Source organism: Scardinius erythrophthalmus, assembly GCF_964197995.2.
Source record: "Scardinius erythrophthalmus genome assembly, chromosome: 10".
In the NCBI taxonomy this organism is placed as follows: Eukaryota; Metazoa; Chordata; class Actinopteri; order Cypriniformes; family Leuciscidae; genus Scardinius; species Scardinius erythrophthalmus.
In genome coordinates this window covers 42,771,414-42,797,806 of record NC_138230.1, presented here as the reverse complement: position 1 = coordinate 42,797,806, position 26,393 = coordinate 42,771,414, and the positions used below count along the sequence as shown (strand labels likewise).

General features: G+C 37.5%; 1 protein-coding gene across 1 annotated transcript in view; it reads left to right on the top strand.

Annotated features, from left to right (window-relative positions):
- The window catches only part of csmd3b (CUB and Sushi multiple domains 3b), a 455,685-nt gene that overhangs the window by 298,116 nt on the left and 131,176 nt on the right, over positions 1-26,393 (top strand). Inside the window, exons 22-31 of the mRNA XM_081376961.1 lie at positions 753-922; positions 4,210-4,366; positions 7,593-7,784; positions 14,143-14,269; positions 16,537-16,739; positions 16,831-17,022; positions 18,492-18,630; positions 24,336-24,523; positions 25,750-25,944; positions 26,185-26,301. Coding sequence (XP_081233087.1) covers positions 753-922; positions 4,210-4,366; positions 7,593-7,784; positions 14,143-14,269; positions 16,537-16,739; positions 16,831-17,022; positions 18,492-18,630; positions 24,336-24,523; positions 25,750-25,944; positions 26,185-26,301 — 1,680 coding nt within the window. The remainder of the gene's footprint in view (positions 1-752; positions 923-4,209; positions 4,367-7,592; positions 7,785-14,142; positions 14,270-16,536; positions 16,740-16,830; positions 17,023-18,491; positions 18,631-24,335; positions 24,524-25,749; positions 25,945-26,184; positions 26,302-26,393) is intronic.

Below are 26,393 nucleotides of genomic sequence, written 5' to 3'. Positions count from 1 at the left end.
GTGAATATAAAGCTTAAAAACTCATTCTATCACTCTGATGACAGCCTAACTAATTGAGATTGCAGGCTGGTCAGTTGTGAACCTCAATAGGTCAGTCACATTTCAACTTTTTCCCCCTGAACTGAAGGGCATATGGGAGAAGCGAGAACTCTTGCCCAGTGTAAATTCACATCATGTCCTGGGCTCACTCACAGAGGGGGGGTGTATGTAGGTAATTTACTAAATGGAGGCAGTAACAGCGATGATTTATTCAAAATATGACACTGGTAATATCGTCATAACATGGAGCAGCATGGAGGGAAACGGCGAGGGGACGTTAAATAAATCAGCCAGGCTGTGTTGCTTTATGTTGGTCTTTCTCTTGCACCAGAATACATGATGGATATTAATACACCTGTTTTTACTGTCTGTTGTTCCATTAAATCCACATTTGATGTCCCCTAACAACATAGCATTTTGAATTTAAGCTACAAACGGTTACTGTCGATTTCACTTTCCAGACCCGCCGTCACACGAGCACCACAGACTCGTGCTGTCCAGACCAATCATTCTGAAAATGCCAGATCCGTATTAATGCACGATGAGCTTTTACGGCAGCAGTATGTCCATGTGGTGTGTGCTTGAGAGCTCGTTGCAAAATGTTAACTCAATATCTTTATATAATAATAGTAGTTGACGGTTTGATTACTAGCTTTGTGCTTGTGTTACTCCATTTTTCCCCAATGTTGCATGGTTTTATTTCCCATCTCTAGCGGAGTGCGGCTCGTCTGTCATCAACAATGAAGGGATTCTGCTGTCACCGAATTACCCCATGAACTACGAGAACAACCACGAGTGCATTTACAGCATACAGGTGCAGGCTGGGAAAGGAATCAATATTTCGGCAAGAACCTTCCATCTGGCCCAGGGTGACATTCTGAAGGTATTTCAATAAAGTTACAGTGCTGAAAAAAACAGGAGTATCATGCAACTCTTTTTTAGCACCGGATATTAACACTTAGTGCAAATAGCGATATACAGTATGTGACCCTGGATCACAAAACCAGTCATAAGTCGTATGGGTATATTTGTGGCAATAGCCAACAATACATTGTATGGGTCAAAATTATCGATTTTTTCTTTTATGCCAAAATCATTAGGATATTAAGTAAAGATCATGATCCATTAAGATATTTGTAAATTTCCTACCTTAAATATATCAAAAATTTATTTTTGTGAGTGGATGCAGCAAAATCGCCAACATAAATGGACAACTTTAAAGGAGATTTTCTCAATGTTATGATTTTTTTGCACCCTCAGATTCCAGATTTTCAATAGTTGTATCTCGGCCAAATATTGTCCTATCATAACACACAATACATTATTGGAAAGCTAATTTATTCAGTTTGCAGATGATGTATAAATCTAAATTTTACCCATAAGACTGATTTTCTGGTTCAGGATCACATATGTTATTTACACTAAGTGCAACATAGGGTATTTTCTTACTAAGTGTAAATAGTTGTTAGATGCTATTTATACTTAGTGCAAATAGTGGCAGATATTATTTGTTAGTTTTTTTATTATTATTATTATTTCTTTTTTTATTGCTTAGGGGTTTTTTTTGTATATTATAAAACATTATGCAATGATAACATATTCAGTGTATTTGATTATATTTACTTGTCTCTAAAACCCTCCTCTACCCCTAATCCTATCCGATAAACACTTTATTCACACTATTAAATACCTGTTAGACAATTTATTTGCACTATTCTAATATTTTCTTAATTTTTTTTAATGCCTCTCTGAGCAGATATGTAATGGGAAAAGGGAGAGAAAAATTTGGAAAATTGCGGTGTCACAGTTGTGTTTTGTTTAGTTTGTTTTAAAGGGGTGGTATAATGCCCTTTTCACAAGATGTAAAATAAGTCTCTGATGTCCCCAGAGTGTGTGTGTGAAATTTTAGCTCAAAATACCCCACAGATATTTTTATATAGCATGTTAAAGTCGTCACTTTTTGAGGGTGAGCAAAAACGCACAGTTTTTGTGTCTGTTGCTTTAAATGCAAATGAGCTGCTGCTCCCGTCACAGGGGGCGGAGCTTCAAGAGCTTGTGTCCTTTTACCTCACACAGACATGCACTGAACATTTCTAAAACTTTTAGCCTTTTATGTTCAAACCGAAGTCAGACAATGATGGAGAGACTCAAGAAGAAGTGACAACATGTAGAAGCAACAGGACATTTCTGAATGGTTAGTTGGTGAATTTATGTAGCTGGTGTGTAGTTATCTTCTAGTCATTGATTAGCATATTCTGTCATGATAATCTATAAATTGTGTTCCCGGGGGTGGGGTTTATGTAAATTTCAGGTTTAGTGATGTCAGTAACCCTGGAGGAATGTTGTGTAGTCTCTTCCAGCCGTTTGTTGTAGTCCTTAAAAACGATTTCTGTAAAAGGAAATATCTCCCTTTGCTTTAAACTTTGAGCGTTGTAACATTGCAGATGTTGTTTATGATCAAACAGCAACATTACACACTAACTAAAATTTAAAAAGTGAAATCATAATCAACCACCCCTTTAATTGAACTTGTCTGCCTGTCATCACATGTCACGTGTCATCCTCATTGTCATTATCAGTTCGTCTGTATCACCTGTGTTCAGTTAATCATCCTCATCTGTGTTTGCATTTAAGTTCCGTCTGTTCAGTCAGTCTTTGCCCTATCTACGTCGTGTGTGGTGTGTGTTGCTGCCTGTTCGGCTATCATTTATATTATCACCATTAAACCTTCGTTTTGGAAATATATCTTCTTCTTCGTCTGCCTTCCTTCAACCACCCGTGACAGGCGTGACTCTTGAATTTCTTGTGTAATTTTGGCTGGTTTGATCAGACACTGGTAGGCGGAGCTAGTGTAAACAGCTTCTGCCAGCAATGTGGGTTATTTGCATTTTGTAAAAACACACTCCAACTTTTTTGGTTTTTGGAGAGGAAACCAGTCTCGTTTTGATAGACAGAGTATGAGACATTACCAAAAGCAAAAATAAATAAATAAATTAAATTTAGTCACCCTCACCCTTATAACTTACTTTGTATAGAACACAAAAGGTAAAGCTTTGAAGAATATCTGTGCCATTATTTTGCAGTAAAATAAAAGTGTATGTTGACTTGGCTGGTCAAACATTCATAAATATGCTAAATCACCATTAAAATATCACTTACATTTGGTGGTAGCCTATATTTCAAGTCTACTTAGACTGAAATTTAAGTTATAAATCACTGATGATCTTCCACCCCAGTGAACTGTTAACCATATTGGATCATCGAGTCAGTGAATTGAACTCTAGATCATTATGATTTCTGAGTTTTATATTACATTTAAATGTATGCAATGGGCAGACGCTTTTATCAGAAGCAAATTACGGTGAACGCCCAATGATAGCTATTGGCTGGATGTCATTATTTAAAGTGGGGGGAAAAAAACTAATTCTATTTAAGTCTATTCCTCACACAAAGATGGTTTAGAAGAGTGGAAATGTTGTGCATGTCATATAGACCACTTTAACTGGCCTTTTAAACTAAAATCCTCATTTACTTTCATTATATTGTAAGGGTACATTTGTGTTCCACAGAAGAAAGTCAGTCATACAGTAAGCCATTTGTTTAGTGTGAAAAGGGACTTCTATTTTATAACCAAAAAAAAAGTTAAAATTGTACTTGACAATCAGTTTAAATGGTCATATTCATGAACATCACTTTGATTTTTATTCATCCTTTTTTTTCTTCTTATCTCTCTGAGACAGTACAGTGGCAAAAAGTGATGTCCGGAGGCAATATTTGTTTTTGATGACCCTAAAATATTTTATATTGTCTAAATATTGTAAATCTGAGGAAAGAACACAACACTAAACTTGATTAAGGTATTTATCTGGCAAAAAAAAAAAAAAGGTAAACAGCTACAAGTTTATTTTACCATGCAAAAAACATGCATAGAAAATATATTTAATTTCTATAGCACTTTATACAATACAGATTGTTTGAAAGTAGCTTTATTATGTGACTAAGATGGTACTGCAGATACTGATGTACACATTCAGATAAACGGAGAGTATATGATTATCTCAGACAATAGTCGGGCTATATATACCACAGAACAAATGTGAGGTGGGTTTTTCTTTTGATCTTGCTCTTGCTCTTGCTTTAGGATCTACATTTAATCTTTCTACCTCCCAGATCTATGATGGTAAAGACAACGGCGCTCACATGCTGGGAGCCTTCACTGGTTCATCAATGCTGGGTCTGACCCTCATCAGCACCTCCAATCACCTGTGGCTGGAGTTCTACAGCGACGCCGAGGCCACTGGAGAAGGCTTCAAACTGGTTTATTCCAGTAAGTTATTACACTGGCCCTACACCCTGCACACAAAGTCTTAATAAAGAGAGCCTGTCTTGTAAGGGTCATTCACATTGCAGGCGAGTGACTGGAAGAAAGCAGCAGATTGAATGTCATTGCTTTATTTTGATCAACCGAGTGATTGCTGATGGCTTCTATATCATCAACATATGTTGCATAATTGGCCATTAGTGAGCCACTTTATGTTTTTCTTGTTGATAGTGTAAGTAAAACATTTAAGGCTTAGTGGAACACTATTTATTTTATATATCCGAGCCAATATTTCCCAAACAGCTTCACAGTTCTGTGCTGTCGAGCCGTAAATTCCTAATAATGGTACATTGATGGATGAATTTGTCTTTAATTGCAGTTTATATGTTTTGTTTTTTTCTATGGATGTTCTGTGGTGGACTGTGAGCAATGTGCGGTATTTTGATGTTTGGCCTTGTTTTAATGTTTTTCTTCTCTTGAAAGCATTCTGATGCAATACTTCAGTATGCGTGCAGTTGTCATATCTGTGTGATTCACTCTTAGAAAAAAAGGTTCAGTGGGGTTTAATATTGATCTTGACTCAATTTTAAAGAACGCTTGCGTCAGAATGGTTCTATAGACGGAGAAATGATTGCTTCATTTAATTTTTTTCTAGTTATAAAATATGTTTACCAGCTGTTTAATTCATAAAATTGAATCAAAATACAAAAGCGTTAACTAAATCCTCCTAATAGGAACCCCTATGAATCACCTGACGGAACCCTTTAAGGTTCTATATAGAGCCTTTTCTTATAAGAGTGTAGGTTTGGTTTAAACATTTTTAGAGATATTTTAAACTACATAGATGAATAATAGATTATATGCTGTAGCTGATCAGTTGTTGTTGTTTAGGAGTATGTAGATAACTATATACGTAGTATTTGTCAACTACATCTTGTATAATTATATTGTACAGTCTTCTACATACAGCAATGTCTAGAAATGTAAAGTTCCACAAACTGCGACTTCTCAGTGTTGCTTCTTCTTGGTGCTTCTGCTATTTTCTGTCATTTTGAAGCATAAACTAGGCTTTAATTGGCATTACTATAAATAATTCATCAACTGAAGGAGAATACTTTCATTCTGCTAATGAAAAGATGCATGAAATGCATAGTTCAGTCAGGAAACTCTGATTGGTTCTTAATGCAACCCACAGTAATGACATCATCTAACATGGCTCGAGCTGATTGGATTGTGCAGGCAATGATCTTGCTGCTTAACTTTGAAATAGTTGGTTCTGTGTTTCCACTTTTCCCAGCTATACAGATTTGCTATGGGTATTTTCATGTTACATGTGCAACGGCAGCATGTCTATCTCGTTCATAGCAGCATGTCTGTGGATGTATTGGCAGTAGCAAGTCTCCAAACAGGTTTGGCTTCCTTACAACTCAAAAACCAATAGATAAGAAAAGCTGTTTTACACAGGAAAGACATAACAAAAGCATGAGAACATCTGAAACAATCAGCTCAAAGGGATTATCAGGAAGTGGACCAGGAGAAACACGACTGTGTCTCCACTGACCTTGGCTTTGTTGGCCCAGAGCCAGAGTTGTGCAGGCACTTGGACTGAATTTGGTGCGCTTTAATGCTATTGTGCTCACAGTGTGGGATTCAACAAGGTTTAGTTCCACTGGGGGGTAAAGTATTAACCTGCTGGTGGGCTATCTCATTTGAAATCGACTAAATCCCGGTCTGTCTACGACTCCATTCCCCTTGAAGGATTAGCCATTTGAGTGTATAATAAAGGTCAGAGAGAGCCAGAGAAGCCAGGCCACCTCCGGTCACTAGATGCTGAAATGTAGAGACCTGTTCAGGACAGGGTGGTGAATGTAGCTGATTAAAATAGCATTGTTTATTTGGTTGAGTCCTAATCTCAACCCAAGCGTGCTGTGAAGCTGCGACCTGTAATCAACTAGCAATCAAAGCCGGGTGTCAGATTTTAGTGAAGTTGTTGCCTCCACCTGCAGGTGTTGTGTTTATCTGTACTTAACAACTTGCAGCTTAATGGTGGACCGCTGATAAGCTTTACACGTCCCCTATGTGGTCTTCTTAAGAGACCTATTATTTTTGAGAGGAGCGAGTTTCCAGATGAGGGGATTTTGCTAAGCCCTGAAGACACCCTAACAGACTTTGGTGGAAACACTTTAATAACTCTAATAACTTTAATAACAAGGTTGATCATGTTTTTTTGGCGTTGCAGAGCTGAAATGTGGAAATTGATAAATGTTATTTAATTAAAAAGCATTATATAATGCTTGACTTATCATTATATATACATTTTATTAGTTGGAAAATCATAGAACTTTGATTCATACTGTAAAAATCCATATACAGGACCCTCCAAAAATGTTTGACAAAAATAGTGTCTTGTTTTTAAAAGAAGCACAAACACACTTTTTATGTTGTGTGTAATGTTTTATTTATTTATTTATTTATTTATTTATTTATTTATTTATTTATTTATTTTTCACTTTTCAATTCAAATGCCATTGGAAATGTAATGTGACCTATTTGTCTGCATGCTTTTTGGCATATTACTGTATATTAATATAGTTGCATGCATATATAATTCTAAAAGTCTAGTGTATGTTAATAACTTATTAATAAAGATTGGTATAAAATGAAACTTTGAAAAATCTGTGCTTAATTAAAGTTCTCTGATGTACTGAGTGAGCTGCCATTTGTTTTCGGCTATTTCTGAGTCCTGGCTGTATAATGATAATGAGTCATAGCTACACAATTAATAACAGGATGTGTCGCACAGTGAGTGGGTCTGTGCTTTGGTTCTGATTATGGCTCCAAATTAACCAAGCACTTAATCTTAATTGTTCTGCCTGCTTAGCAAGGGACCGTCTCTGCCTACCAGCCCAGTAGGATCTTAACTTCAAATTGTTGCTGTTAATGATCACATTAATGGCAAACTTTTACAGCTGTGCCACAGAGCAGCATGAAAATACCAGGCGAAGGGAAATTTCTGCAATCTTCTGCTATAATGACCTCATAAAGCTCATAATGTTCTCAATCATATTCCGAATCTAGTCTTACTGAACTTATCATAGTTTTTGTCATTTATGACAGATTAATGCTGGGATATGGTCTAAAAAGTACAATAAAAGCACTCATCTTAAGAAAATATTAACATTTCTTGATGAATCAGCCATCACTTGAATCTAACAGTCAAAATATCTTTCAGGTTTTGAGCTCTCTCACTGTGAGGACCCTGGGGTGCCCCAGTTTGGCTTCAAGGTCAACGACCAGGGCCACTTCTCTGGAAGCACCATCACCTACAAGTGTGACCCCGGATACACTCTCCACGGCAGCGGCGTGCTCAAATGCATGACGGGAGAGAGGCGGGCCTGGGATAATTCTCTTCCTTCCTGCATCGGTAAGACCGTTCAAGACTGTTCAGACCGTGTAGAAAGGATGTGCAGTAAATTATTAGTGTACTTTGAAGCAGGGTCGAAAGTCACAGAACGAGTATGGTCTTCAAAGGTGAAGTATGTAGTTTCTGCGGCACTAGTGGCACCTAACGGAATTACAAATATAATGCATATACTTGTCAAAGATTTGGACCCGAACCTCAGGGTTTCTGATCGTATTGGACCCGTGAAGACCTCAGCAGGTAAAAGTAGGCCACTTTCAATACTTTCAAGGTCCAACTTATTATATACGCTTGGCTGTGTTGCTATGTGTCATAATATGTGAATGCGGACGTCTGTTTCTGTAGGTTGTTGCTGTGAGAGCCTTTGAAATCACGTTTCAGGCGTGGGGGGGGGGTGGAGATTATTGTCTCCCTTGGTTGAAATAAAGCAACTGTTTGAGGCACGTCAAAGTAAACATTATAAACTGGTATATTTGTCTTTCTGAAAAGGTGCATGATGATGCATGATGATGATGTTTCATCGCAATGCCCGCTTTGACGTGTTCATGACTGGTTTAATATTTAAAGTTCTAAATGCAGTGGATTTTGGCTTTCACTCCTGTACTCGTAGCTGAATGTAGCGTGTCAGTCATGGTCCCACAGCGGCAAAACACCCTCTGGCTCCGCCTTCTACAGTAGCCACGCCCCAAACTCATGCTATTGGTTGAGCTGGAAAGAGATGGACAGATCTGAGCGAACTCTCAATGTTTTGAGGGAGATAAACCCATTAATGGCATACTCATAGCAGTCAACAATAAACTGGGTTTATGTATTTTAACATAAAAAAATCTTACATGCTTCACCTTTAAATTCTCTCAGCTTTGACTTTGATTTCGTTAATCTTGTATGATAAAAATCCTTTCACAGTAAATAAATATAGAGGCCTTATAATTCCACAGAAAGTATTTCAAGTGATTTCTTTGTAAAGCACTGCTATTTGCATGCCAGTAGTCTGATAAGCCACAACTAAAATACATATTTGATGTTTTACAATGGATGTGGCTTGCTGGGCAGTGCTTGCTGTGTTTAGACAAACTAAATCCACCCTTTGCTTTCTTCCCTCTAATCCAACTCTTTTCATTGATCTTGATCACCCTATATGGGTTTATTTTGCAATGTTTATGTTGGTATGTTATATGTTGTGTTGTATATGTTATGTTATGTTATGTTATGTTATGTTATGTTATGTTATGTTATGTTATGTTATGTTATGTTATGTTATGTTATGTTATGTTATGTTATGTTATGTTATGTTATGTTATGTTATGTTATGTTATATTGTGTGATGTTATATTGTTATGTTATGTTATGTTATGTTGTGTTATATGTTATGTTATATGTTATGTTATGCTATGCTATGCTATGTTATGTGATTAACGATGAAAAAATATATAATGTAATGATTTTAATGTTATGATTTGAAAGATTTTTTAAAGGAAAAAAGAATAAGCTGTTAATTTAGGTTACCAGACTGTGAACCTCTTTTCAAATTTATTTTATTAAAGTTTTTATTAAAGTTCATATTATCCTTAATAACAATAATCTAAAATCCAGCATGAATATTCTAGCACTAATATAGACTAATCTTAACACACCCCACTATCACCACCATGTATGTGGCTATGAATGTAATAACGCCGTTAGCACTATAAGTTGCGTACATGCAAAACGAGTGTGCATAGAATTGTTACAAATGGATCATTGTTAACAGTGCAATGTATTAGTCCATTCATTCGCAACCAGAGCTTAATGTAGCTTTACAAATCATGTGGGAGAAGCAGAAGTTTCCAGGTTGTGCTGTACACTGACTTTCTGTCACATCCTTTCGCTGATGTTCTTCCTGGAGGAAAAGGGGGTCAAAAGGCAAACATTTGCAAATGTATGAATGGTTTAAGTTAAACGCACAACTATAATTTAGATCTAAATTAACATATTCATTCAAAAAATATTATTAATATGTGTAAAATGCAAGAAATATCACTTGATGCGAACAGGTAAATTCATGCACTACAGAATGTCACATATTGTTTCATTATAAAGAGTGCATGGAGAATTTTTCTTTTCTTGGAAACCACATTTAAACTTGGTTTATTAGCGAGTATACATCATTCCAGCCTGATCTCTCCTCGTGGTTATCATAACTGAGCTCAGTGTTGCTCTCAGCCATTTGTCATAATTATCCGAGGCTGCAGTGTAAGCCCCTCCCCATTTCTGGAGCTCGCTAAAGCTGCAGTATTGCTCATATTCTGCTCTGGAAAAAGCACAGTAAAAAGCCACATTATGCTTATACCTTCTAAATAGTCCAAAGTGTTTCTTGACAACATTAGCAGTGGTGGAAGCCCTCGCGCCATCTGTGACTAACGGTGCAGGTTGTTAATATTGTAGCGAATGCAGGGGCTCCCGGTTGAGCTATGGAGATGATCCTTCATCAAGCAAAGCACATGAGGGCTTGAGATAAGACTGTGTGCTGCTATTACTTTCTTCATTTTCCTGATGAATGGTGATTATGGGAATTTAGCCTCCAATGAGTTGGATATTGCTATGTCGACTGACCCCAGATCAGATTTGCTCACTATTAGATTTAGTCTTAATGAGCTCTGATTAGACTCAAAGCGCTCGTCCAAATTGCTTCCGCACGGCAGACGTAGATAAAACACAACGACTATCCTTTTGTGTTGAACACTTTACTCGCATTTATGTCATTTCTATGCCAGAACCGACGGTTGGCTCGCGAAATACTAATCAGCCTGAGTTTCAGACTTATCTGCCAGCATTAATAATAGATACGTAATAATGTGGAGGATATTTCACTTCCTTTGACAGGCGAAATGTGCGGGTCATTTGATGTGACCTTTAGCGAAAGTGAGATATATCAAAATAGCGCGAAGGCGTATCCATCTTGCAGTTCCTTTTTTTATTACAGATAAAATATTGAACTATTTTTATATTTTTCATTCAGGTCCACAGGTAAGGTGTGTGAATGAGACATTTCTGCAGAGAAGAGCTGCACCACCGCAATGCTAAATCAGCATTCTTCTCAGAGCAGAGCGTAACCGCGCAGTCATAAACACAGCTAGCGTGAGACGGCTCAACATGGCATGATGTCATAATAGCGCTGGGAGAGGACATGCACATTTTTAGCCTCAAACCAACTCCCAATCTTCCTGCATTGATTTCCAACGCGTGCGCAGCCAATCAATGGTGACTGAGCGCTCCTAACCGGCCAATGACACGTGACTGAGCCGCGGCCCTGATGAGCGATGGACGTGGCGGGATGTTGGTTTAGCGAGAGGATTGGGAGGGATACGTTCGGAAGTCGCCTCTATTCCGGATGTCTAAAAAACACGCTAATGTTCAGATTAATCAAGTCGCAATCTGAACCCTGTTATTCAGGCTTCATTGAGCTGTGCGTCCATTGTTTGTCATGTAGATGGTTTATGCAAATGAGACTCAGTGACAGGAATTGCTGAAAAGGGAATCATTAAGAAACTCTCGAAACTGTTCCTCCCAGCCCCTGCAGTTTTTTACAAGAGGGAGAACGGGAGGGACGGGATAGGGGAAGATAGAAAAGGGGTCTGAGGGGAAAAGAGACTGCTTGCAATTAAAGTTTCCTAATAAAGTGCTTGTGAAAGCCGACTGATAATGAACCCAGTGCAGAGGGGCTAAAGTGGCGAGTCTGAATGCCATCAGGATGCATCAAAATGGACGTCAGGCTCATTTGTTCATTTGATTGATGCTCTGACTTGAAGCCGACAGATCACCTCAGCTTCTAACAGGGGATTCAGGCTGAGAGAGCGACAGAAGAATAGAGAAGTGCTGAAACTGACAGAGTTAGAGACACTATTGTTGGGTGAAACTATAGGCACCCTGCGGACTCCTTTAAAACACACCTTTCAGTCTCACTAGTTTGTTTGATTTGTCTGCTCAATATCTCCACTGTGGATATTGAGGCATCGCTGGTGATTTCTGTCATTCTTAAGCGTTATTAACATTTCCACCGCATGAAAATTAGGGTGATGGAAATGATAATGATGGAAATTACATGAAACATTTCTGAAATAAAATGGCAGACTATGCTAGTTTCATTATAATCATAAATATACACATTTTCTGAATAAAATATTTATATTTATAAATAAAATGAAATAAATCATCTATATTTTGTATTTCATATATAAAAATGGTATTAATGATTAATGGTAAAATTGTTAAAGAGATGGTTCGGAGTAATTTCAACTTAGGGTCCTTTGACCTCGAGCCAAACACCCCCCAGAAGCTGTTTTTACCTTTTTTTAACCCGGTCGTCGACGTCACTTCTGTGATTTGGGAAAAGCCGTTAAAAGTCCGGGCAGAAAGCGATCATAAGGATATAGTGTAACGACTCCCAGTTCCTGGAATGCACTAATATTTTGTTGGTAGTGCCAGTTTGCAACAATTATTAGTTAACAGTAAGTTGTCAACACTTCGGAAAAGTTTTCCCCTTTTCCCTTACACTTATGAGTTTAAAGGGCACCTATTATGCCCCTTTTTAGAAGATGTAATAATGGTCTTGGGTGTCCCCAGAATGTATTTGTGAAGTTTCAGCACAAAATACCCCACAGTTAATTTATTATAACCATTTGAAAATGTCATTTTTGGGGCCTGTTTTAAAAAGAGCTGTTTTGTGTGTATCACTTTAAATGTAAATGAGCTGCATAATCCCCGCCCTGTTGCTGGACCTAGATGATGAAGAGACTCCGCGGCACAGAGTCGAATGAGAATGGACTAAACGTCTCGGAATAGTTATTTGATACATTTATGTACTTAAAAAGTTTTAATCGCGTCCCCTTTGCCATTATGGATGTGCAACACACACACACACACACACACACACACACACGAACTGTGATAACGTTCGCGCAATGTTTTGAAACTACACACACACACACACACACACACACACACACTACTGTGATAACGTTTGCTAAGTACAAACGATTTATTTATTTATTTCTTAAGGGGAGGGAGATAGACGTTTAGCCTACTGTCTATGGAGATAGAGCAGACCTTAATTTATTTACATTTGTAAATGCTGCAAAAAAATGCCTACGTGACATAAAACTGTCTGACGCGTTGTTTGTTGAGACATCCTATGACGACGACAATAAATAGCTTTAGACGCATTTGTTGTTGAACTGGCTGACATCGATTGAAATGACTATTTGCTCAAAAATCATAAAATACACTTACTTCTGGAGGGGACGTTGGATCGCGAACTGTAGGCAACGATCCACACTCGAGGATTAACTTTGACCCTCGTTCACTAAACAGTCAGTCAGAACATGATTCTCGTATTTAGGAAGTTTAAGTGGTGCCTTTTCTTCATAAATAAAATCCATCCGCTGTGTTTTCAGTGGTTCTGATGTCAATGAAGACTAGTATGTCCATTCTTACATCCCACAACAGAACACCTACACTTCTTAGGAGACATTACCGACTGTCGTTGAAACAAGGATGCAGATCACCGAGGGCTGGGTCTATGCCAAAACCAGATGTCAATCAAATCACGTCGGTGGGGCTTAGCTCAATTCTACGTCACAGTGAGGGAAATCTAGAACAGGGTGTTCTGAGACAGTGCTTATGATTTTTTGAGATAGTAAAAAAACTACTGGGTGGATTTTTATCATTCTAGGGTGGTTTTGCTCACACACTGCCAACACACATTTATGTTCAAACACCATGTAAAAGTGAATTTTGCATAATAGGTGCCCTTTAAGGACTTTTAGACTTTTACAGGCTTTTCCCAAATCACGGAAGTGACCTCGACGTCCGGGTTAGCGTTAGCATTAGCCATCAGGCAAGTGTTATTTAAATAAACTCCTGATGTACTTACAACGGACTTATTCAGGGTTTTTTTTTTTGTGTGTGTGTGTAATTTTTTGTACTGTCAATTGAATACAATAACAGTCAGTGGGCACCAGGAATTCAGCATGATGCAAAATTAAAATGACTCTCAGTTTCAGTTTCCCCCTTTGTTTTTGTTTTTTTTACTTGCAACTTTTGTCCACTTTGTTCTATTAACAGAAAAGTTATTCCATGAGATCCAGAAAGTGTTCAGATGCCTGTAAACCTCACGGGGCTTCATCAATCTAACTGTGTTTTACCGTGCTTTTCACTCTCGTGTTGTGCTTGTTTGAGAGACACCCCTAATTATTTCAGTGCTCACCTGCAAATCTTCAGGGGCCGTGATGTGTGTGTGCATGTGAGACTATGCATGATAAACTGCTTCTTCTCACTTCTCTTTCCCACCCCCTCTCTTGTTTGGTCCTCTCTCTTTCCCCAGCTGAATGCGGTGGACGTTTTAAAGGCGAGACATCAGGACGCATCTTGTCTCCAGGTTATCCGTTCCCCTACGACAACAATCTGCGCTGCACGTGGGTCGTCGAGGTGGATTCGGGAAACATCATCAGGTGCTGATCAGTATTTGCTTCAAATGTGAATATGTCCGTCCTCCACCGATCCGTTCATTACCAAACCCATAAGAATACAGCCAGTGAATTCGGCTGAGACAAGAGGCTTTATCTATTAATAAACCTCTAATGGTGGAGCTGGCCATTGATGCTGCATCTGTACAGAGAGAAAAGAAGACATCAGATGAGCTGATGGCGCCTCGTAAATCTCTTTGTTTACCACCTGCACTGCCAAACTCATTATAAAGCTTAAAACGCTGTTGCACTTTTAATGCTGCACTACAGCCTAATAATTTGTCCTGTTTATAATTCTCTTTGCAGCAAAAAGCTTTTTTGAAATTGCACACTCGCTCATTATTTGTTCATCTGATGTCTCGATCAGACCAGATTGTTAAATTGTAGTCAAGGACTGACGCTCAGAATGGAGATGCAATTGTTCTCCTTAATTATTCGAACCCTGGAGCATAATATTTGAGATATGATTATATAACTCTACCTCTGTGATTTGTCACGACTCTGCAAAGAATGGATCATTTATTTCTGCCTAATCAAACTCTTCTATCTGTCTGGCTTCAGAAAGATGGAAATATGTTATTTGAGTATCATTGAGATACTATTATTGGTTCTATTAATATTTAAAATAAGTTTAAATGTGTATATTTTTAATTTTAGTTATATACATACACTCACCTAAAGGATTATTAGGAACACCATACTAATACTGTGTTTGACCCCCTTCCGCCTTCAGAACTGCCTTAATTCTACGTGGCATTGATTCAACAAGGTGCTGAAAGCATTCTTTAGAAATGTTGGCCCATATTGATAGGATAGCATCTTGCAGTTGATGGAGATTTGTGGGATGCACATCCAGGGCACGAAGCTCCCGTTCCACCACATCCAAAAGATGCTCTATTGGGTTGAGATCTGGTGACTGTGGGGGCCATTTTAGTACAGTGAACTCATTGTCATGTTCAAGAAACCAATTTGAAATGATTCGAGCTTTGTGACATGGTGCATTATCCTGCTGGAAGTAGCCATCAGAGGATGGGTCCATGGTGGTCATAAAGGGATGGACATGGTCAGAAACAATGCTCAGGTAGGCCGTTGCATTTAAACAATGCCCAATTGGCACTAAGGGGCCTAAAGTTTGTAAACCCTAGAAATGGTTGTGCGTGAAAATCCCAGTAACTGAGCAGATTGTGAAATACTCAGACCGGCCCGTCTGGCACCAACAATGCCACGCTCAAAATTGCTTAAATCACCTTTCTTTCCCATTCTGACATTCAGTTTGGAGTTCAGGAGATTGTCTTGACCAGGACCACACCCCTAAATGCATTGAAGCAACTGCCATGTAATTGGTTGATTAGATAATTGCATTAATGAGAAATTGAACAGGTGTTCCTAATAATCCTAGGTGAGTGTATATATATATTTAAACATACATTAGTGCTCTGCTGTCAAATCAATTAATCGTGATTAATTGCATCTATCATAAAAGTTTGTGTGTGTATGTGTGTGTGTGCGTGTGTGTGTATACATATTTATTTATTTATGCATTAATATATATATATATTATATAAATAAATATGTATACACACACACTGTATATACACACACACACAAACTTTATGATAGATGCAATTAATCATGATTATCATGATATATATATATATATATATATATATATATATATATATATATATATATATATATATATATATATATATTTACACACACACATTATTAAATAAACGTATTATATGAACAAACGTTTATGTTAGATGCGATTAATCCTGATTAATCGGTTTGGCAGCACTAATATACATATTTATTAGAAAACATACAGTATATACATACACACACATATACTATATATATATATATATACTGTATATATATAATGTCTATATAGTTTTTATTTATTTCTATTTTAGTTTTAGCTTGTTATTTTAGTACATTAAGTGAAAATACATGAAAATGAGCAATAATGCCTTGCCAACTAGCTGAAATAAAATATATTTTTTTTCAGTTAAGATTTATTTAATTTCAAGTGGCAGTTTTTTATGGATTTAGTAGTTGTAATTTTAGTTAACTACAATAACCTTGCCGTGCTGTTCGTTTTATGCATTGTGGGTAATAATCCGCGGCACACCTGTTCTGTGTCAGACAGCCCTTTATTTCCATCACTGTACACTGTGCATCTAATGACGCGTGACTGGACCAGTATGACCTGATGCATGTTTGCGTGTTCACTTCTATATGAACAGCCTGCAGTTTCTAGCCTTCGACACGGAAGCGTCCCACGACATCCTGAGGGTCTGGGACGGGCCTCTGGAGAACGAGATGTCTCTGAGGGAGGTGAGCGGATCTCTTCTGCCCGAGAACATCCACAGCACACTCAACATGGTCACCGTTCAGTTCGAGACCGACTTCTACATCAGCAAGTCTGGATTCGCCATCGAGTTCTCCAGTGAGTGTCTCTGTGATCTGTGGACTGACAGCGTACAGTCACTGCTCATGAAGGGTTAATCGACCGTTAATTGCTCTGAATGTGATCGCAGGCTCAGTGGCCACGGCCTGCAGGGATCCAGGAGTTCCCATGAACGGCAGTCGTAATGGAGACGGTCGCGAGCCTGGAGACACCGTGACCTTCCAGTGTGATCCTGGGTATGAACTGCAGGGAGACGTGAAGATTACCTGCATACAAGTGGAGAACCGCTACTACTGGCAACCCAGCCCTCCTGTCTGTATAGGTGAGGCTTTATATCGGGATTTAATTAAAGGAATGGATCTGTTGGAATTAGTATTCGACTTTAGAATTAGACTGGCTGCATGTAACATTTGTTTGATCTTGTTATTTTCTTGCAATAATATTAAATAAACATTACGATTAAATATACGTAATGCATTAAAAACTAAATACAGTAGTTTGTGATCAGATGTTGGTTTGTATGGATTTTATTTAATTTACATATAATTGCCATATTTTAAATAAAGGATGTATTTTTGTAATTACTTTCTTTTTTTTATTTTAATAATTTAAGAAAAAGTGTTGAATAGTGGAGTTTGAGGAATTCAGTCAATACAACAATTTTGAAGGAAAGGAAGAAGAAAAAAAATGGATTGAGATTATTTACTTTATTATTTAGATTTATTTACTTTGTCACAATTTAAAATGATTGTAATGAGCAAAAATTGTGACAAAACTAAACATATTTTAGTCATTTAAATTGGTTTATTATAGTGTTATTTTTAGGATCATTCAGATACTATTATAGTTTTATTAATATTTGTATTATTTTTTAATTAAATTATTTTCCAAATTAAATTTTGTATACGGTTTTATAAATATATATTTTATAATATTTTTATTTCAGTTTTAGTTATTTTGAAATAACTTAAATATTAAATGAAAATCAGAAATGTTGAAATAAAAGTTTGTTTTTATTTTATTTTAGATAACATTTATTTATTTAAAGCAACAGAAATGTTTCATATATATATATATATATATATATATATATTTGTATCAAACAGTTTGCACAACAAAGCTTTATGTCCAGGATGTTTTAAAAAAGTTATGATATGCCAAATTGTACTGTATTTGTACACTGTAGGTGCAAACATATCTGTAAACATTAGACAAGGCCTCATACTGTACATAAGAAGTATTGTTTTGCTCATTTTCATAACACATATTCATGATTCTGAGACATCTAAGCGGCTAAGAGTTAATTAGCACATATTGCTTTAGATGCTGACAGCAGAACATGTATCTAAAAAGCACTTTAAGCAATTTTTTTTAATCAGGCCGTTCTCAAGAGTTGTACTCGATGTGAAAGACCCGACACCATTGAGATTCCTTATCATCGCAGTGACATGAAAGTCTGCCCAAATTAATGAATATCAAATTCCAGATACGGATTGTCTCTTTCTTTCAAAAGACACTTCATATTGGAAGCAGAATTTTCAGCTTTTCCTTTCATATTTTAAATAACCTTTCTCTCTCACTATAGTTCTCATATATAAGATATGAACGCTTTACATGGCGCGGTTCCTCAGAGGATCTTACATATCTCTGTCTGCGCGTGTTCACTCCAGCGCTCGTTCTCCTGGTTCCTGGTTGGCACAGATGTTCAAGCCGCATGTTTTAATAAGAGATTCTCCTCATGTGTTACTAATGCCCATATGCTGCTGATACGAGTCCTCTGTGTTTTCCCAGCTCCATGTGGGGGCAATCTCACCGGTTCCTCTGGGTTTATTCTGTCGCCCAACTTCCCTCATCCATACCCGCACAGCAAGGACTGCGACTGGCTCATCGCCGTCAACTCGGATTACGTCCTGTCTCTCGCGTTCATCAGGTAAACTCATCTGTGAGCTGTTCTGTACGGCTGTGCAATTCATGCAACAGGGAAATTCACAAACAAAACTGAAAAAAGTTACTTAAAGTAAGTAATACAATAACAATAGAATATACTACATGATAGAGAGAAAGAGAGAGAGAGAAAACTACATTGTTATATAGTTTGTATTAATATTCTGAATTCGTTTTTATTTTTTAATACTTTTTCATTTTAATTTGAGTTAGTTTTAGTTATTTCATATATATTTTTAAATGTCTATATTTTTTATTACAATTTTTATTTCAGTTTTAGTTATTTAAATACATCAAGTTAAACAATATAAATTTTATTTCAATTAACAATTATTTATTTAAAATAGCAGAAATGTTTTATAGTTGTATTTACTATTTTAATATAGTTGTTTTAATTTATATATATATATTATGGCATGAATTATTTTATGATTTTATATGTTAGATAAAGTCAAAAGATCTCTGCTATACAGTATATATACACGTTTAAAACTAGCTATGCTTACATTTAATATATATATAATATTTAAAAATATATATGTATGAAAAAGGGGAACATACAGTATACAGTAGGAATATACAGTATATATGCATATATAAAAAGGAAATATAATTTGTATTTATTTAAGATTTATTAATCAATGGTGAGAATCAGAAACACATAATAAAAACTAAGAGAGGGAGAAAGACAAACAAAATTATACTGTATATTTATCATGTATGTATAATCTTGTAATAGTTAATAACATTTAATAACAAATATGCAGTTATATATAATAAATATATATATATATATATATATAATTATTTTATCCATATATATATATATAGTTTATATATGTTTATGTATGCATATTATTATTATAATTTTATAATTATTTATTATTATATGTATTATTATTTTATTTATATATATATATATATATATATATATATATATATATATATATATATAGAAAATTATTTTATCCTATATTTTTTATCCTAAATATATATATATATTTATTTATTTTTATCAAATATATTCTAGACGTCTCGTCTCAGCTGAAGGTGTGCATTAGTCCGGGTGTTTTTCTGTACTTTATCTTTGAGGACAATCCGATGTTTGTCAGCAGCTTCAGGTTAGTGTGTGTGGGAGAATGTCGTGAACGGGGAGGGAGGTTTGTCTACTTACCTTAGTTGACCAACAAGTTTTGTGAATGCAGAGCGTGCGGTTCTGTGGGAAGGTTAATATCTGCTGAACCCTCTTTTGTGGTGGGGTCAGCGCAGTTTAAATTGTGTCCGATGAGACAGAAAGATGTGCGATCGGAAATAATCTCACCGTGCGCTTATTCCTGGTCTTTCGTTTATGCCTTCACTTGAGCTATAATATCTCCAACTGATGAGTTCACGAGTTCATTTAGAGGCTGCTGTGTCGTAACGCTGAATCTAAAGCGAACGCCCGCGGTGTCCTTCGACATGGCCGCAGTCGACTTGTTGAGTAATTATGTAGCGCGACTGCTATCAATGTCTGAATTAAAATGCATTTCATGTCTGGGAGAGATAATGAGCCCAGCTGGAATTCTTTGCTCATTTTGTCTGTAATGAACCTGACGGTGGTCCCTTTTTTTTTTTTAGCTTTCCCTCTTCTTGCCTTAAAGGTGTAGAGCGGTGTCTCTGCCTTGAGTGATGTGACCAATTAGTATAAAAGCAAGGTTGATAAATTTCCTTCACAGTCCAATCATGTTGCTAATTATGTCCATTTTTCATTTAGCCAACACGAAGCGACGCTCGAGCCGCAAGCGGGATCCTCCGTCCAGTCGGGGTCAGCGTGAGGTTAAGTTCGAGTGCTGTAGGAGTTCGTCCTATTTGACAATCGCCAAAGTCCTAATGTTAATGCTAATAGCACCGCTAGCAAGACATTCCCTTCCACCTGGATCAAAGCGTGTCGCGAGGGTCTAGTCCAGGCGTGAGGCCGTGGAATAATAATCAGGATTCGCACACAGTCAGCGGAAGAAGAAGAAGAAGTGCTTAGGTTTCAGGATTTCTCCTTCTGTCTCTCACGCTCACACTTTGAAATATCTGCGACTGTTGAACGTTTAAACTTTGCCTCGTCTTCTCTTTGACTCATCATCTAAGAGCAGTTCCTTTAATGACAGCGATAGCTCAAAAACAATCTTTCATTCTGCCTATGTGTCACGATTTACAGCATTCATCACAACAGGAGCTGCCATTTGAGGCTGTTTTGTGAGTTTTCTAGTGCCTAATATTTTTCAAAACCTTCACAGCTGCTAGTTAGAGCCATACATCAGCCCCAAAAACAGATGAGGAAGAACTTTTTCCTCTCTTTTTCCTCTCTCGGCAGGTAGTGTCATCCTCATGGTTGGCATTATGTAGCCTCTTTCTCATTAGAATTTCGTCCTCTCCGAGTAAACAACCATGTTGGAGTTCTGCCAGAACGGGCAAGTTTCTAATAAATGGCTCTCGTTCGGGTTCCATCTCAAAGACTTTCATTACACAGTCCATTACTGACTCCTTTCTGCTTAAAAAATCCACGGTATGAAATATGTCCATAATGAAATTGGAAATGAACAATACACTCCGGAAAAAAAAAAAAAAAAGTGACCTCTTTTAGCATCACTACAAATGTAATCCCATCCGGGTGTCTCTCTATTTAGCAATAGTACAGTTTGTGCCATCAACCTGATTTCCTGCAGAAATAATTGTTTTCTGATTGACAGCTACACAGGGTATGGAGTACGGGGGGAAGCAGATGCATCTGTTTATCAGGAATTAATGGCTTTTTTAATGTGGTGTAAAGGATCTTATCCTGTGTATGAATTATCCTATAATAACCCCTAAGCAGTGGATTCTGACGCAGTGAAGTGTGGAAGGCATGCTTAGCATTCTCTCTCTGCATAATGGGGGGGGGGGGAAGGGAGTGTAAATCTGAATCAGTCACAATCCATCTCATGCAAATGACTCTCCACTGATGTGCGGGACCTTATCATTGCACCTTACTGCAAATGAAAAGGTGCAAGTGTTTATAAGTGTGTGTCTGAGCCCAGCAGAGATGCTGATTCTGCACGTGCCATTCAACGCCTGGTTATTTATATGTTCAGCCTTAATGGTCAACTGCATGCTGGCCATATGGATAATACAGTGACATACGTCACCGTACACAGCAAGTTAGCATGCATAACAAGCGTTTAGATGGACAGGAAAGTATTCTAGAGTCACATGTGAGACCATCTGTCCGACAGCTAAAACTTGGCCGGTATTAGGTCATGCAACAGGACAATGATCCCAAGAACACCAGCAAATCTACAACAGAATGGCTGGAAAAGAAAAGAATCAAGGTGTTGCACCGGCCCAGTCAAAGTCCAGACCTCAACCCGACCGAAATGTTGCGATCCTCAATGAACTGAAGCAACGTTGTAAGAAGAGCGGGAAAAAATGATGTGAGAGACTGATACTGTCATACAGAAAACCATTCCTTCAACTTATTGCTGCTAAAAGTGGCTCTACAAGCAATTGAATCATAGGGTGGACTGTAGTTTGTCACCCATGGCTTTTCCATTTTGGCTTTAGTTTTATTAAAGCTGCAGTCCGTAACTTTTTTGGGTTAAAAATGATCCAAAATAATTGTTTGAGCAAGTACATAACCAGCCAGTGTTCAAAACTCTCTGCTTGCCGTAGCTCGATTCAAAATGGTGAGCTTGTAATAATGTTTTTAACTCTGGTGGATGTCCGCGGGAAATTCAAGCATGTCTATGCGTCATTACATCACATCTGTACACATAAAGAAGAGTCTAGTCGGCTATGAGTGTGAGGATGCTGGAGGTGGAGATTTATAGCCTTTCCTCACAGCACTTGATATAATTAAACTCATCAATTTGATGGCGGATCTAGAAAGGTTCAAACGACACTGGAGATTCACCCGTTGTAAAACGCGAAAGACTTAGTTCTGACTGCGGAGAAAAGCGACTGCGACCGGCCCATGCGAAAACAAGGATAATATCGGAAGGGCATTAAATGTAGTCACGCAATGCTGATGTTATTAACATTAACAATTTGAGAACAAAGTATAATTTGCACGGTCTGATGTAATATGAAGCGATCGTTAGATTTAATCGGCGCGATTTACTGCAATGCTTTTTTCCCCTTAGTTGGTCAGAACAAAAGTGGATGTTACTTGTTCAGACATTTTCTGGTGAAAATTCTTCTGTTGGTCATACTTCCAAATAGTAGAATCTGTGATTGCCGAATGCCAGGATCCACACCGGCGCGCACATTCTCCTCAAAACCTTGGATTCATCCGTGCTGTGCCGTGCCGAGACACAACACAAAAAAAGTTGATAATTACGCAAATAACTGCAATTGCAGATTTTGAACAGAGAGGACAACAAAGAGGAAAAACGACGGACTGCAGCTTTAAAGGGGTCATATAATGCCATTTTTGTACAAGCTAATATGATTCTTTAGGGTCTAAATTAAAAGTTTGTAATATACTTTAATTAAAAATTCTCATTAGTATTGTAAGAAAACACTAATTTTACCTGCTCAAAAACAGCTCTGTTTTCAGCACGCCGTTTCAGTGCATGTGTCTTTAAATGATAATGAGCTTTGCTCACCCCGCCCCTCTGTTCTGTGCGTACACCAATTCTAACACAATAACCACGCGTTGTTCATTATAAACGTGTGATTATGAATTATATTAAGAACGTCGTACATAGAAAACATGCCGTAATGTACCCGGAGTGTAAACCTTAGATGCATTCATCATGAAGCGTGCAGCAAGGTTTGCAAATTTGCAAAGATTAATATAAATACTAATATAAAGGTTAATAAAACATTACACTCACATCTTCTGGAGGTTAAGCAGTAACACGTTGGTACCGATCCGTTTTTTCTCGTTTGTAAAGCTGTCTGGTGTGAAATGATTCGCAAACAGGAAAGCACAGATGATCGTGGGGAATCCCCATGAGGGAATCCCCGCGTCAATCCTTTGGGCATATCGCTTCAAAAACAAAACTCAGCCACTGCATCTATAACGGCTCAGATTTAGGAACATTCAAATGACTGCTGTGTTCCTTATTACACCGAAGAACAATCGCAGACGCCATTATGCTCATAGACAGCGCTCCAGTGAGGGTATCAACAATGACGCGCGGACTATGATTGACAGTTCGCTCATGAGCGAGGGCGGGTGTGTGTTGAAACGCTGCAGCTGTCAATCACAATCGTGGGAGGGGCGTCCGACCGTGTGACGTCACACGGTCGAACGGCTTGATTTCAGAGAGGTTCAAACATATAAGGAGATTAAAAAAAAAACACTGGATGGATTTTTATCATTTTATGATGGTTGTGTACAGGCACTGCCAACACACATTTCAGTACAATCAACTTGTAAAAGTGCATGTACCATTATATGACCCCTTTAAATAAATAAATACATTTAGAAACACGGTGATATGCAATTTGTTGTTGTTCATCTGAGGTTGCATTTACCAAAAATATTTAATGGAGTAAGAAGTGTGACAACTTGCCCCGGCCTCCCCAATCACTCTAAAACAGTCTCTGATTTCTTTGTACTTGTTTTACTTTATATTTTCATCTGCAAAGTTGATCTCAGGACTCGAATATCTGTATCCAGATGAAGAGCTTTTGATCCCTCTATTCAGAGAACTCCTCTTTGATCATTTCTCCCAGCTTCAGCATAGAGCCCAACTACGACTTCTTGTATATCTACGATGGAACGGACAGCAACAGCCCTCTGATCGGGAGCTTCCAGGACAGCAAGCTTCCCGAACGGATCGAGAGCAGCTCTAACAGCATGTACCTGGCCTTCCGCAGTGATGGATCTGTCAGCTACACTGGCTTTCACCTGGAGTACAAAGGTAGACTCTGACATTTCTCCAGCCTAAACGTCCAAACTCTTAGTTAGAAACACATAATTCTGACTGCACAGTCAAATTGTGACTAGTATTCAGTTGACGATTTAAAGGGATAGTTCAACATTCTGTGATCATTTACTCACCATTACCTATTTATTTTTTGTGTGATTTTAGTATAATTAAGATACTATTTGTATTTATTATTAGTTTTCATTTTTCTATTTTTCATTTTAATTTTAGTTCAAGTTTTAGTTTTTTTTTTTTCAGAAGTTTTTCATTGTCTATATAGTTTTATTAATTTTTCTTTTCTTTTTAGTTATTTCAGTACATCAAGTTAAACTAAATAACTTAACTAAATAAAAATGAGAAATGTTGCAAGGCTACAAGCTGAAATAAAATGTTTTTTATATTTTTATACTTTATTTTATTTCAAGCAACAACAATATTTAATAAGTGTGTGTGTGTGTGTGTGTGTGTGTGTGTGTGTGTGTGTGTGTGTGTGTGTGTGTGTGTGTGTGTGTGTGTGTGTGTGTGTGTGTGTGTGTGTGTGTGTGTGTGTGTGTGTGTGTGTGTGTGTGTGTGTGTGTGTGTGTGTGTGTGTGTGTGTATATGTATGTATGTATATATGTATATATATAAACACACACACACACACACACACACACACACACACACACACACACACACACACACACACACATATATATAAAGCACTGAACAAATGTAACATTTCTTTTTACCTCGCCATTTTTGCTGTTGCACTCTAAGCATACATTTTTAATTTTGAAAATAGTGTTTTTAATTTAAATAAGACTTGCAGAAAGTACAGTTTTGTGAGAATCATCCTTAAACTTAATCCTGAACTTGATAAAACAATTATCTTTATTTAAAATGTGTTTCAAGGCTTCAAAATTAGTTTTAAGTCTTAATATATTTTCCTTTTGTCAACTTTTGTTCTTAAACACAATGATAATAACCCTGCCCGTAATATATATATATATATATATATATATATATATATATATTTTTTTTTTTTTTTTTTATACAAGGATTACAGTTTATAGGTACCAGACAAGCTTCAACCCCAATAAAAAAAAGTCTATTTGGTTAGGTTGTAAAGTAATTTTGGTTTCAACTTTCAACCAATAACCACCCATCCCGCAAGCTAAGATACACCTAAAGTGATTTCAACCCTTGCTTTTCATGCACCTTCTCTCCATCTCTCACAGCTAAGCTGAGGGAGTCATGCTTTGATCCCGGTAATGTGATGAATGGCACTCGGCTGGGCAGTGACTACAAGCTGGGCTCCACCGTGACCTTCTACTGTGAGGCAGGCTACGTCCTCCAGGGCTACTCCACGCTTACCTGCATTATGGGTGATGATGGCAGGCCTGGCTGGAACAGGGGGCTGCCCAGCTGTCAAGGTACAGTCCACAAGTAAAGATGGATTTTTAAGAGAATCTCTGAGAATAACCGAAGAAAAAACGCTCGGTCCTGCTGCCGTAGACCAAACAAAATGAATCAAACACGTAAAATGACTTGTACATGCTTCGCTAGCCAAGTTTTTTTTTTTATCCAGACTGGTGTCTCAAAAATAGCAGTTCATCATGAATGTTTAAGCTTAAAATAATGAGTGATCTGGGTGTGTGTGTGTGTGTGTAAAGCACCATGTGGAAGTCGCTCTACTGGGACAGATGGAACCGTGCTGTCGCCGAACTTCCCGAGGAACTACACGACGGGACAGAGCTGTGTGTACGCTATCTCTGTACCCAGGGAGTTCGGTGAGTAACTGGAAATACACAACAAGATTGGATGCAGTTTAACCACAGTTAGCAGAACACAGCAAAGGCATAAAAATACTGGAGTGATGCTT